Source organism: Argentina anserina, chromosome 6 (assembly GCF_933775445.1).
Source record: "Argentina anserina chromosome 6, drPotAnse1.1, whole genome shotgun sequence".
NCBI lineage: Eukaryota > Viridiplantae > Streptophyta > Magnoliopsida > Rosales > Rosaceae > Argentina > Argentina anserina.
In genome coordinates, this window is record NC_065877.1 from 3,435,731 (window position 1) to 3,448,994 (window position 13,264).

A 13,264-nucleotide genomic window follows, 5' to 3' on the forward strand; every position below is an offset into this window, starting at 1 on the left:
GCTAAACAATGATATCTAGTAATATGAACATAAAACTTTACTTGATCTATCTCATATGATTATGGGCGAATTTGGTTTCGAGTTGAGTTTTTTATAATCAAATTATATGTGTTTTGAAAATAATTAGCCGTAGTTGTGTTGTGAGAATAATCAAACGTGAGTATTGAAATGTTTGTTGAATATTGAAATATAAGTGTGATGAGTTTAGATAATAACTAAAAAAGACATGAAATTAAGTAGTATGATGATTTAAGGGAAATAAGATGAGGGTAATAAGGTAAGTGAAAATAATTTCAAAATCTATAATCAGAAGCACAAAAAATTTAACTTCTAAATTATGCATTGAGAAATATGAGATTCAATTATAATCGACAATAATTTTATTTATCAAACACCAAATTCAGATTATTTCATACTTAGGGCCAAAAACACGGTCTATGTACTAGTGACGAGGGAGGATGCTAGATTAATGGTTGCTGGTTGGGGCTGTGTGATGAAGGAGAGGTGATTGGCTGGAATGCTAGTGTGGAGGTGGCTATTCTGGTTGCAATTGGGTACGGCCCACTCCACCGGTTAGTGCTTTCAGAAGGACGATGCTAATTCATCATTTCTTCGGGAGAGGGTAGAGCCTCTCGCTTTACTTATTAGGGTTGTGGCGCTGTGCTTTTAAGTTTCTGAAATTTGATGTTTCTGGTGTTCATGACGAGTTGGAGATGAACTGATTAAGTTGGGCAAGAAGCCAATAATTAACGGATGAAGCTGTCTGTAATAACCCTAGATTTTAAAACAATATGTGAATTGATTTGAATTCTATTAAGTTTTGGAATTTCAAATAAAATGAAACTTATTGTTTGCGATGCTTTGAAACGAAAAACGGAAACGTTTTCGGAACGTTTATTAAGAAAAACGTTACGTTTCCGAACGAATTTATCGACTTTTATTTCGTCGCTCGGTTGTGAAAACTTTCTTCACGGAAGTTGTAGAGCACGTCGATACGAGTTCGTGGATATGTGACGCGTTCGAATCGGACGTCGGAGGTAAAAGTTATTAACGTCGGAAGTTAGTTTCCGATTTGGAAACTAGTATAAATAGGTAATTATAGGTTTAGGGTTTCCTTAATCAGAAACCCTCACCTCACTTCTCTCTCTCTTCACTTCCGCCGCACACCCTCTCTCACCCTCGGATCCCTCTCTCTCCCCCGAAACCCCATCTTCCTCTCCTTCACAACCCGAGCTCTCTCCCATCTTCCTCTCCTTCACGATCGGACACTCTCACCCACCCTCTCCCTCTCATCTCTTCCCGAGTTTTCTCTCTCTCTCGGTCCCTTCTTTTCCCCGAGTCTCTTCCATTTCCTCCGAGCGTCGCTCCTCACCGCCGGCAGCTACGACCTCACCACCACGACGTGACCACCCCACGAGCTCGACGCATCACGGCGACGCAGCGAAGCTCGGCGTGACTCTCGGACGCAAACGCAGGCGGTCCGAATCTACCAAGGAACTTCAACGATTTCACTTCGTGAATTTAGGTAAGGGTTGTGGTTAGATCGATTGTGGGATTGCTTGTTGTTGTAATTATGATTGTTTTGGGGAAGTTGAAGTAGATCGGAGAGGGGGAGCGGAGGAGAAGAAGGAGGAGATACCGCCGCCTAGAGGCGGCGCGTGAGGAGGCTAGGGATAGCCTAGGGGTCGGCGGAGGCCGTAGGAAGATAGAGGAGGAGGAGGGGGAGAGGTTGGGCACGGCGGTGGCGTCACACGCTCCGTGGTTAGCCTCGGCGCGTGTGCCCCACGCGCGGCCGGCCGGAGGTGGCGCGTGTGCCACACGCGCCGCCGTGTGAGGCGGTGTAATTAGTTTTGACTGAAGGGGTATTTTGGTAATTTACTGTGTACGGTAAATGTAAATGTAATTTTTATTTACTACGGTAAATGTAATTAAATTTTACCTTCGGTAAATGTAAATATAAATTACTTTCAGTAAATGTAAAAAGTAATTTTGTAAAAGGGTAATTTAGTAAATTTTATTTACTGAATTTGTATTTACATTTAAATCGTACGTATACGTACAGAAATACGTATTAATATTTATACGTACAGAAATACGTATTAATATTTATACGTACAGAAATACGTATTAATATTTATACGTATAGAAATACGAATTAATATTTATACGTACAGAAATACGTATTAATATTTATACGTACAGAAATACGTATATATTATTTATACGTACAGAAATACGTATATATTATTTATATGTACAGAAATACGTATTAATTGAGTATTGTACAGTACCCGTGAATAGTGAACAGTGAACAGTAACTTCGTATAAACCAAAATTGCTGAACAGTAACCGTATATTACTGTTTTGGCATTTAAAGGTTTACGAAACGATTCTAAATTCTTTTCTTATTCTTTTAAGGTGATCGTTAAATCGAGGAAAGGAATTAGCATCGCGAATTGTGGAATTACGCTCAAGTCATTAAGGTGAGTAAAATCTCACTGAATTACGAATCTACCCTCGTGGTGATTCAACATTTTTACAAGTGTGTTTATCAGATGAATTACAACATGTATATAATTTTGTGGACTACATATATACAGTATAATGGTAATAAGTACATATATATATATAGTTCATTAAATTACGTACTGTTATTAATTCATTAAAAATAGTCATTTCGGTGACAGAAAAATTGTGCATGTGTGTGATTTAAATGGTACGATATGATGTGAGATTATCGTACGTAATTTTCAGGTGTTTATGAAATATGACATGTATAGGATATAGTGGACTATGTATATATTGTATAAATGGTAAATAAGTACGAATATATATAGTTTGCTATATAATATACTGTTATGATTTTTTATTGTGGATATATCGTGAAAGTTTTAAAACGTACAATATGATGTGTGATTATTGTACATGATTTATCACGGAAAATGTGAAATATTGTGATTTGTCTTCGGACGTGATGTGTGGTACAATATGATGTGAGATTATTGTACATGTGAGGCAAGTCGGAACCTAGCCTTTGGCCGGGCGAAGGTTACGATACAGTTAGAGCTCTAGTCTGTCTGCCATAGTACTGCATGGAGGTAACGGGTGGTTATCTGCTCATGGGTACTCAGCTTGTTTTGGATGTTGGGTGGCGGGTGGTTACCCAACATCAGCGGTATACTAAGTGAGGGGTAACGGATGTGTACCAGCGCTCATTAGTTACCATTTTGTGAAAGTATTAGAGTAACCAGATGGGTTGCTCGTTTTCTCATGATTTTCATTATACTGTGTTGATGTGGAGTTGTGTCTTTTACGAGACGAGAGTTATTTTAATATTTTACTCATACGAGCTGCAAAGCTTACCGGGTTTGTGTTGCAATCCCGGTGCACCAATTCCAATGGTGTAGGGGATACTTCCGCAGGTGCTGAGTAGTGGTGATTGAGTGACGACTCCGAAGACTCGAAGTCGATCGCATCCAGTTGTGGTGAGGTTCCAGCGTGGATTGTGTGTGTGATTTGGTGTGATTTTATTTGTGAGGTTGTTGTGAGGATTATACAATTCCATTTGTTATATGTTGAACTATCATTTGGGTTTGTAATAATCGGCTTGACTGAGTTATATTTTAAACTCAGATGTGATCCGCTGTTACGCTTTAATGATTTCGATTTATTTGAGATTATTTGGTGTTTAACGACTTTAGAATTTTGAGTTTTTAAGCTCGAAATTTTGGGGTCGTTACACTGTTTATAGTGTCTACAGAAATTATGTCTGAACTTTGGTCGTAGTGACTAGATGGTCTGGAACGAGGGCAAGGGCAAGAACATTTAGGTGCTTGTTTCCTTGATGGAGTTAAAGCAAGTACTATAGTAAGTGAAGATCATTTATTGGCAACGATATCGTCAAAAAATAAATGAACTTCATGATGACAATGTTTCATCCATGAACAATTGTACCACGAAAGCCAGAAATTTACAGGCTCCAAGGTCTAGGAACCACGTGAAGTCAGCTAATTAAAGGGGTACAGACATGAAGATGAGGCCGGCGAGAATTTAGGTTATGAACTCAGGCAATTGCCATAGTCACAAGTCAAGTTACAGCAGCTGACCGCAAATGAAGGATCACATAATATCAAAGTACATTCACCAATTCAGCTAGGCATCAAGCAATGCCTTGTGCGGGTTTACAAGCCCTTCTTCAGTTACATATTTTTCCTTATGAAAAATAATGTTAGAATTATAGGGATGTGTTACACTAAAGATATCTAGCTCATCATAGATGGGGAGGACAAATCTAGAAAAGTTAACCAACATTTAGGTGATTTTGTTTCTGGTTAGCTGCTACAAGACTATGCACAAAGTTTTGACAAGAGGAAAGCTCGAAGGATGGTTGGAAGTGATGTCAAGTACAGTCTTTCCTCCTCAAGGCATGCACTGGCTTTATCAGTTGGGAGCCCTTGGAATCTTGGATTACTAAAGCAAAAGAGAAAAGGTTGGGAGAGAATCCAGACTGGATATGTATAGTTAGCTTTGCCTTGTTTCATGGGGAAAATCCTCTTTCATGATAAAGCTTTCATTTCGAGGTGTCAATCAGGTTGGAAATTTTCAGAGGTTTCTTCATGATAAGAGAATCTAACATCATATAACAGTGTGAGTAGGCTTCTACGACTACAGATAGGTAGGCTTCCTCTGGTGAAAGTGATATGACCACACAGAACTTCTCACATGTCCATTCTAACCTCCCATGGTGCTTGTTCTCTGAAAAGAAAAGTTGATAGAACAATACAACAGTCACTTTGTAAAACACCTCACTACATCACAGTACTACAAGAAAAAAGTTAGTGAAAGTACGTACGAGAATTTCTGCATAGGTAGACCATATCTTCAACGAAAATTAACGTAATTAGTTCGTGGATGGAAGATAATTAGAAGTTGAGGCAAGCTGTATGCATATCACCTTCACCTATTAAATCAGGCACCATCGTCTTGGAGTAGGCAGGGAAGGAAGAGAAAGGAGGGAAAAATCAAGATAGCAGATAACCACGATTACAGAGGGAGAAAGTTAAGATAGCGAGTGACGGAAAGATACAACATATTATATTACGCTAAACACTAGGTCATTACAATTGCCATAGCACAAGGGGATGGAAGCCCTCAAATGATTAGATCTGAGACCAAGTTCAGAGCTATTAACCAAAAGTGAAAACTGCCTAATACTTTACAACACGATTACATCACAACTTGTTGACTAAGTGATTGGCTCTTCTTCTACTAACAACCAGCTGCCTTGAGGAAGTTGTCATATGGACTAGCAGGAGGCAACCTGATAGCAGATAACCACGAGTCCTGTGTTGATGCACTTCCCTGAGTAACCCCAGGTCTAGGTTCATTAATTATCTGCATTTACATAAACACGACTTATATATCAAAACTAATTATCATTGAAGAATTATCCCATAGCAGCTGAAAACAAGCTGACCTTCTGGAGTGCTGCGCATCCACCCGCAGGAAATGGCGGAGACAGAATATCACGGACAGTGTTGCTTTGATGATGTTCATGGGCCAACCAATTGGAAAGCTTCTTCCTTGTGCCTGTGCCAAGGGCTTCACACTGTCTTGCCATGGTGTTGTACGGGAGGGGTGATGTAGACACAGATGTTCCTGCTACTTGACCAGCTACCTCAAGTGCCTATATAAAAACAATGTGGTGTTCAGTATTGTAAATTTTGCATACATTCTTTGTTCAGAATAGCGAGGAAGTCGTTACCGATTCCAGAAGCTTCCCAACACTGATAACTTGGGAGACAGAAGACGATGAAGGCATTCTAGGAATGAATCGGGAGAAGTCAGCAACAACAGACGCTTCACTTGTGCCATCATCCTCAACTGACGAATTGGTTGGAAATTCCTGCCAAAATTGGGAAGGCAAGTTAATACTGTAAATTTCACTGCTAATCATGATAAGTGTTCAGCTGTCTCAGGTCACATGCCAATTCAGCAGTAGCATGAATAACTAGCTGGGTAATTATCTGCATTCACATGCCAAAGAGTATACCCCATCAAATGAAAGTGAGTCTTTTGAATGGCCAGGCACTTGCATTTTGCCAAAGTCAAGCATTGATTGTGGACCAAACATGAATGCATCGTCAGGTGTGAATGACTCCAAAAGTTGGTTGGCCACATCCTCAGCTTCCACCTTCACAAGGAAAAACAAACAAAAGAGATGAGAGGACCGGGAAGACAATTATGAGTCCATGAGTAAATCATACTACCTGGGTAATGTCTGATAGAAATTCGACCAAGATTTCTCTGATGACATGGTCAGTTTTATACAATTTAGTCCGCAAATCAGATAGTAATGATGTAGCTAGCTGGTTATCGATAACAGATCCATATTTTGTGATGTCTGCCTCGGGCCTCAGAAAAACTTGAAGATCATCACTGATGCCCAAAAATGGATCAACCTGAAATGCACATATTTAAGCAACTGTTAAGCTAGATTTATGCCTCCTGGTCAACATGCTCAAAGATCGAAGAGCTTGAACACTCCTCATACTTGGCTGAACTCTACTGCTGACCCTAGGATTTAAGTAAGACAAGCATTCAGTATGATGATATTATGCTCACATCTGATAGCATTAATGATTTGAGCAGATCATTCAGATTAGGAATGTGATAGATCTGAGCACCAAACATCAACATGCCAATTGACAGCACAAGGATAGATCTCTGGCAAGCTGGAGGCAACATTCCTGTCAAGAGAGAATGTATTTACATTTGATTATGAAAACAATTTATACGGTATCTCAATTTCAATCAAAAGATTTTCCTGTCCTCACCATTGTTAGGATCAAGGGAAATATTCCTCAAAGATAGCAGAAGTTGAAAGGAACGAACCAACAAGTTGCCATTGGGATTCTGCAAAATTATCAAAATTCAAAATTAACCAGCGTAACATGGGCATCGATGGGTAATGATGTGTTTTCTCTAGAAAAGGATACATGTGAAAAAAGTTCACCTTCAAGTGAGAAGAAACTATCATCAAAATGAAAGAATGAGCTAAGGCTTCAATATTTGAAGGCAAATTATCTGGGAGATTGGCTTGCATCCAGAAGGCAGACAGCAAGTCTGCTATTTGATCCTCACTAAACTTCATTATGTATGGTTCCTGAGTCAATGAGAAACTGCATTAGTAGACCAAGCAAAAGATACAACACACATGTTACCCCTTTCACAAAGAATAACTTCTTACCGGCTCCATTAGGCTTGATCCAGCAGTCATGTCAATAAAAGAGCTGATCTTATAGAAGTTAGGGGAACTCTTGTGGGTATGCCCTTGCTTCCAATCTTCTTCTGCAATATCTCTATCTACAAAATCATCACAAGCACCAGTCTCTTGAATTTCTGTTTTTGGGCCATCTTTTTCCCTTCTAAGCTTCTCAAGTCTAGCCGTAATTGAAGCAATCGATGCTGTATTTGAATTCCCTTTTCTTGACTGGTATGCATACCCAGATTGTAGAGGAGCGACTTCATGACGGGGCCGATTAGAACATGGAATGAGAAGAACAGAAACTATTTGGTGTGCTCCAACACGCACCTCAACATCTGGATGCATCATCACTTTCAAGAGCTGGACAAGTAGGGATTCAGGAAACACCTACAAGAAGATTGTGAAGTATGTCATACCAAAAAGAGCAGTAAACAATATGTTCTGCATTCAGCAGATGCAGTCCACAGAGAACCATTCTATCACATGTCAATAAGAGAGCCAAGAGTGATATAATGGTACATGGGAGTAATAGACTGCAACCACCAATTCAAATATTGAACTTAATCATATCTCCAAAGATGGCACATCAACATTTGGTCTTCTTTAATGTAACATGCATGTATATCCTCTATACAAACCGCACTACAGAGAGTTTTCCAGGAGAAAAAACACAGGAAGAAGCGTTAAAAACCTTGACAAGTAACAGATTTTCCACATGTCTCACCTCCTGTGAATGTGAAGAGATCAAGGCCAATGAGATCATATGAGCGACAATCATCAATGATCCCATGATGGCCCTGGCAACAGTCCCAGATGGCAGCTTCTCCAGAGATATTGACATCATGTCAAACAATGGTCGAATATTTCCAATCTAATCGTAACAACAGAGGCTTGTCAGTAAAAATAGAAAGGCCCACATCATGCATGAACTGCCAACACCTCAAATGTACAACTTACCCCTCTAGCTATTTCTAATAAGCAATCTTCAATGGAACTCTGTAGAATAGAATTAACGTTAGACTCATGCTCTCCAACTGATTCAGCAGTGGCCTGAAGACTCTTCCTCAGATGCCTGCATAGGTCCGAGACAAATCCTATTTCTTCTAAAACGGTTCCAGATCGAATTTGGCAAGCCAAAGCACTAGCAACTTGAATGATGTGAGACTTGAGTTGTGGATCATGTGAAACATTCTTGTGGTCAAGATGACGGATTGCATAGGCTAAAATCATCTGCTGATTTCCTAAGCACAAAAGTCACCAGACAATAAGCACATGCAGACATTTCCAGAATAATCTGTTAACAACGGACTACACCAACAGGGAAAGAAGATTAAGATACCTGAGGCCTCCAAAAAGTAAGACATGTCAGATAGAATTAACATAGCCAACCCTTGTCGAGGAACCCAATGGTGCCTAGAGTCGAAGTAGACAAACATAGGATCCAAGACCCGGCGCATTGTTGTGCTCTCTTTCGCTAATTCAATCATTCTCTGAATACAAATTTGAGCCCAAATGTTTGGTGTCTCTGTCTCTTCTCTACACAAATAAACCAAAACTATAAAAAGCGGAATATGATGGAAAAGCATAGAAATTACAATTTCTTTAACTGAAATACTTGTGAGAGTTTCAAGAATTTCAATAATTCCTACCTTGTAAGAACAGAAGGATCTTTTTTTTCTGGCCGTGGCCTGATGGCCTTACAACTAGGGCTAGAACTCCCAACTCTGCCTTCACTTCTTACTACTTCATCCACCCAATTATGATGCGACTCTGCTCCCTCATCATCTTCATTATGGGTATCAGGCTGATAGTTATCCAAAGTGGCATGTACAATCTGCATTCACAAGAAAATTAAAAGTAAGGAATTGTCAATATATATGAAAGAAGCAGTGGCTCCCTTGATATCTAATGCAGTCAACAGGGTGTAAACTTATCTGCACATAGTAGTGAAAAACCAATAATGGAAGTCAAAAGAATTAACCTCATCAAAATCAACAAATATATATGAAACTTCAGTCATGAATTGGACCTGCCAAGGGAGGAATTTATCAAACATATTAGATCTAAAGGTAATGTTCATACTGAAATGGTCTACATGAAATTTCAAGAAGTCGGATTATATAATTACCATGGCTGAGAGGCACTGCAAACTTGATGCTCTCAAGCAGCGTTTTTGATGGTCGTCACCTTTCTCATGAGCCAGCGCACATACTTTATGAACCAAACTCTCAATGTTGTGTGTGTAAGTTCCATCTGCCTGTTATAGCAAAACAAAAGAGACCACATTTGACAATTAGAAAAGTAAAGAGATCACATTTGACAATTAGAAAAGTTATAGTGTATTTACTTTGTACACGAAAATGAAAACAACCTCCAGTCATATACTTCATTCATCCACTTACAGAATAAGAAATGCCACAAGTAGGATTAACAGTTTATTTCCAAAAGTGAAATTGATATGTAAGATATGTCCTCTCTGTTCTAATAGCCAGTTTGGGAGGAATTTTTCCCAGTCTCATGCATTTTTTTCAGCAGAATTTTCGATCCTATATGTATCAGGATTTTTTTTTCTCAACCAAACCATGTAAAATATGCAAGACCTATTTCAATGGGACTTAAAGTAATGCCATGTCAAGATTGTCGGATATAGTTACGCATTGTTAGAATATATCGAAAGCTGGAGCGATCCTTCTTATGGTATCTAAAAGAAATTCAAATCTTCCTCCAGATTTATGTAATTAAACCATAGATTCTGTTGCTGGGGCGAGCATTAATAAATTTATTAGACAGATGACATCCTATCTTTCTGCTATGTGTTAATGCCTAATAGTACTTGAAACATACCTGAGTGTAAATGAACCTCGACAGAGTTTGGCATCCAATTATACGAAGAGCATCTTGCTTAGAGTTGTCCAGAAGCTCGCTGACCACATTTAGCACACTCCCAGCAAAATAAGCCCTAATAATGCAAATGTAGAGTCAGGTGTGAGTTTAAATTTTCATACCAAACAAAACCTAGCTCATATAAACCTTTAGGCCCTCCAGAAACAAATCACCAAGAAAATTCCAAGAGAAATTACATTGTTACGGAAAGGAAAAAGGAAACAAGTCGCACTTACATCTGGTTCTTACAGAGACAAAGTAGCTTGTTGTAAGCCTCTGCAACGATATTGATAAATTTTACATGCTCCAGACGTAGCTCTTTGTAACACCTATCTTCAAGATGTTTGGCAATCTGTGAGAATGATAAGATACATCTCATCAGCAGGACATCAATTTACAATAAGCTCACATTTACTGACTAAACCCGTAAAGAAATGGCAGAAAAGAGTTCATACCTTTGGGATTCTAAAAGGATTCTTTGCAGCATATTCGCATAACTTGACAATCTTTCGTTCATTGGGAGGGTCATCCTACAAAGTATTACGGCACCTTGAACTTCAGTATTCCAGTAATTGATAAGAGAATTATAAATGATACACAAATGTATTATACAGAAATGTAAGTGAGTGACTTCTTAAAGAGCATGCTCATCAAAAGAATATCACAACTTACATATTTTATATTAACTTAGTTCTCAGATCAAAAACTTGTAAACCATACAGATATAGTGACAGCGTTTCAATTAGGAAATATCTCTTTCAATTAAGCATCCTAGCCAAGTTCATATTAATAAACATAGAGAGATAACCTCCGACCAAAAAACGAACAGATAATCAATTTGAAAGGCAAGTTTCAGTTTTGCTGGTACTATCACATTGCAAGACAAGTAACATAAGGGAAAGGATATCATAATTTTCTCCCTGCAGGATATCATAATTTTCTCCCCGCAGGCAGTGCCTGGCTCAACACCCCTACACATTACATGATCAAGTGATCTATCTACCAACTAATCAACTACTGCTTCAATATCAGACAAGTAGCGCAAGCAAAAGTTCAACAGGAACACTAGATCGAGGGCCAACTATAACACATCGGCAGACATTATGGCTTAAAAGCATAGGTTATAGACAACATTATACTCACAGGAGACTTGGGAAAGATTTCTGCGAGCAGCTTTTTGTATCGCTTAACAGGTTGTCGAGATCTTGACCTCATAGCAGGGCAGCATACACACATGTTCCCACATGCTGGGAAAATCTTCCTGGAGATGATGCCCATTTCCTATAGAATGAAGAGAACACTACATCAGAAGAGACATTCAAGAAAGAGGGGCAGTTCAATCAGCTCAACATGAATGCAGTGTACCAAGATAACGCACCAAATCACAGAGATCATTCCAACAGAAACCCCCCATCAGTAAAGAAACACCACAATCTAATAGCCTCAAGTACACTTACTATTGAAAGAAATTATATACACATATTTCCAAGTACAATATGAAAACACAAAAGGAAGAATCAGGCCGGTAGCAAACAAGAAAGGAGTACATACAGAGAAAGTTATAATCTTTAATACCATAATACGCTAATATCTTCAAGTACAATGAAAAAACAGAAAAGGAAGAACACCCAACAAGAGAAACCAAGAAAGAAAGAGGTGCATAAAGAAAAGTTCAAATCTTTAACAAATAAGAAGAACATAAAAAACCAAATGAGGCAGGCATTGTTGAAAGGCATAAAAGAAAACTCACCCAGAAACCCAAAGAAACATACCAAATGAACAATACTAACAACAGAAATCTATGACAGACCAAGATAGATAAATGTGGAACCTTTTGGGGTATAATAGAGAAGAAAGAAGAACCCAGAAAATTTACCTTGTTCTTGGGACAGAGACAGATCTGGGGAGTGTGAAAGCTTTGACAGTTTAACCTCCAAGGGAGTTTAAAGTTTGAAAACCAAGAAGAGGAACATGGGAGTTGGGGAAATCTATCAGAGAAAGGCAGAAGAAACAAGAGAGAAATGGCGCGTGGATTAGGACAGAGTGAGAGAAAGGAGAGACTGTTTGAGCTCTTTTTTCACGTGATGGGGTTGTCAGTTTGTATTTCTTTTTAATTGGATTTACCTGAAAAAAGTGAACTGCTTGTTGGTCTTGTCAGAACGTGGAAGACTACAAAAAACTATTTAATTTTTCTTGAAGGTTTTGAAGTGGATTGCCTTGCTATTCTAGCGGAGGTTTTCTCTCCACCCAAGTGAAGGTTCACCCTCAAATGCAATTCCCAACTGCTTCATCCAATAACCAAAAAAAAAAAAAACTGCTTCATTCAAACTCCAGATCCTCCGGCTGTCGTCGTCGTCGACCCCTTTGACGCCACCCCTTCTGAGAAAGAAGGACAAAGATGAAAAATATCAAAGCTCACCTTAAATTTCACCAAAATCCAACTTTTGTGTTTGATTTTTTGACCTATCTTGTATTCTAAAGAAATTGAATTGAACTTAAATGGACAAACACTAATGCAAAAACTGATTGAAATAAGTGGCTGAAGGTATGCCACGTACGCGGGTTAACCTCATAAGGGTGTTGGGGAAGAATTTTCGCTATTCTAGCAGGGGGTAGAGATTTCTTCATTTTTTGTATTTTTATGGGGGGAGCAAGACTACCTTGTATAGATTTTGGCAGATGGTGTTTGCCTTTAATTTGAACTCCTCAGTCCAGAAGACCTTTATTTTGAACTCAAATTTGTGCACCACTTGAATTATTGTAAGTTTGTAACCCTTCTAAAAAAACTCAACCTTTTATGTATCATAGTCAATACCCGGTAATGTGATCATGTTTTAAACAAGAGAATCGTAATGTGATACACTTGATGGATAACCGTTTAGTTTTCATTTATACATACATTATTGTCATATGTGATAACTAACCGATATCATAAATATGAATAAGTGCTTAATTAGATATGAAATAATAGATATGAGAGTTATGTTTGAAAAGACAAATAAAAACGTATTTCACTAAAAAGAAGAGACAAAAACTCAATGGAGTTAATATAGTAGAAAAAATGTTAGGCTACAAATTGGACGAATGTTGCATAGATACTCTGGTAATAAGAAG

General features: G+C 38.5%; 1 protein-coding gene across 1 annotated transcript; it reads right to left on the reverse strand.

Moving 5' to 3' along the window:
* Positions 1-5,065: 5,065 nt before the first annotated feature.
* LOC126798214 (protein SEMI-ROLLED LEAF 2) lies at positions 5,066-12,067 on the reverse strand. The gene is made up of 20 exons (XM_050525105.1): positions 12,027-12,067; positions 11,294-11,431; positions 10,606-10,680; positions 10,387-10,502; positions 10,112-10,226; positions 9,396-9,524; positions 9,249-9,296; positions 8,917-9,101; positions 8,607-8,803; positions 8,225-8,508; positions 7,992-8,138; positions 7,250-7,654; positions 7,016-7,165; positions 6,837-6,915; positions 6,625-6,749; positions 6,270-6,461; positions 6,053-6,193; positions 5,765-5,905; positions 5,477-5,686; positions 5,066-5,394 (listed from the first exon to the last, which is right to left on the reverse strand). The coding sequence occupies exons 2-20, from the start codon at positions 11,426-11,428 to the stop codon at positions 5,269-5,271; spliced, it is 3,000 nt and encodes a 999-aa protein (XP_050381062.1). The 5' UTR covers positions 11,429-11,431; positions 12,027-12,067; the 3' UTR covers positions 5,066-5,268.
* Between the last annotated feature and the right edge of the window lie 1,197 nt (positions 12,068-13,264).

Bases quoted from the DNA above. Each gene is read 5' to 3' on its own strand.
- LOC126798214 (XM_050525105.1), bottom strand. From the start codon at position 11,428: ATGGGCATCATCTCCAGGAAGATTTTCCCAGCATGTGGGAACATGTGT. The intron at 9,102-9,248 runs GTTAATTCTTTT...TTGTGAATGCAG, and splicing joins TATTTGTTGATTTTGATGAG to ATTGTACATGCCACTTTGGA. The intron at 8,804-8,916 runs GTAGGAATTATT...TTATTTGTGTAG, and splicing joins GATCCTTCTGTTCTTACAAG to AGAAGAGACAGAGACACCAA.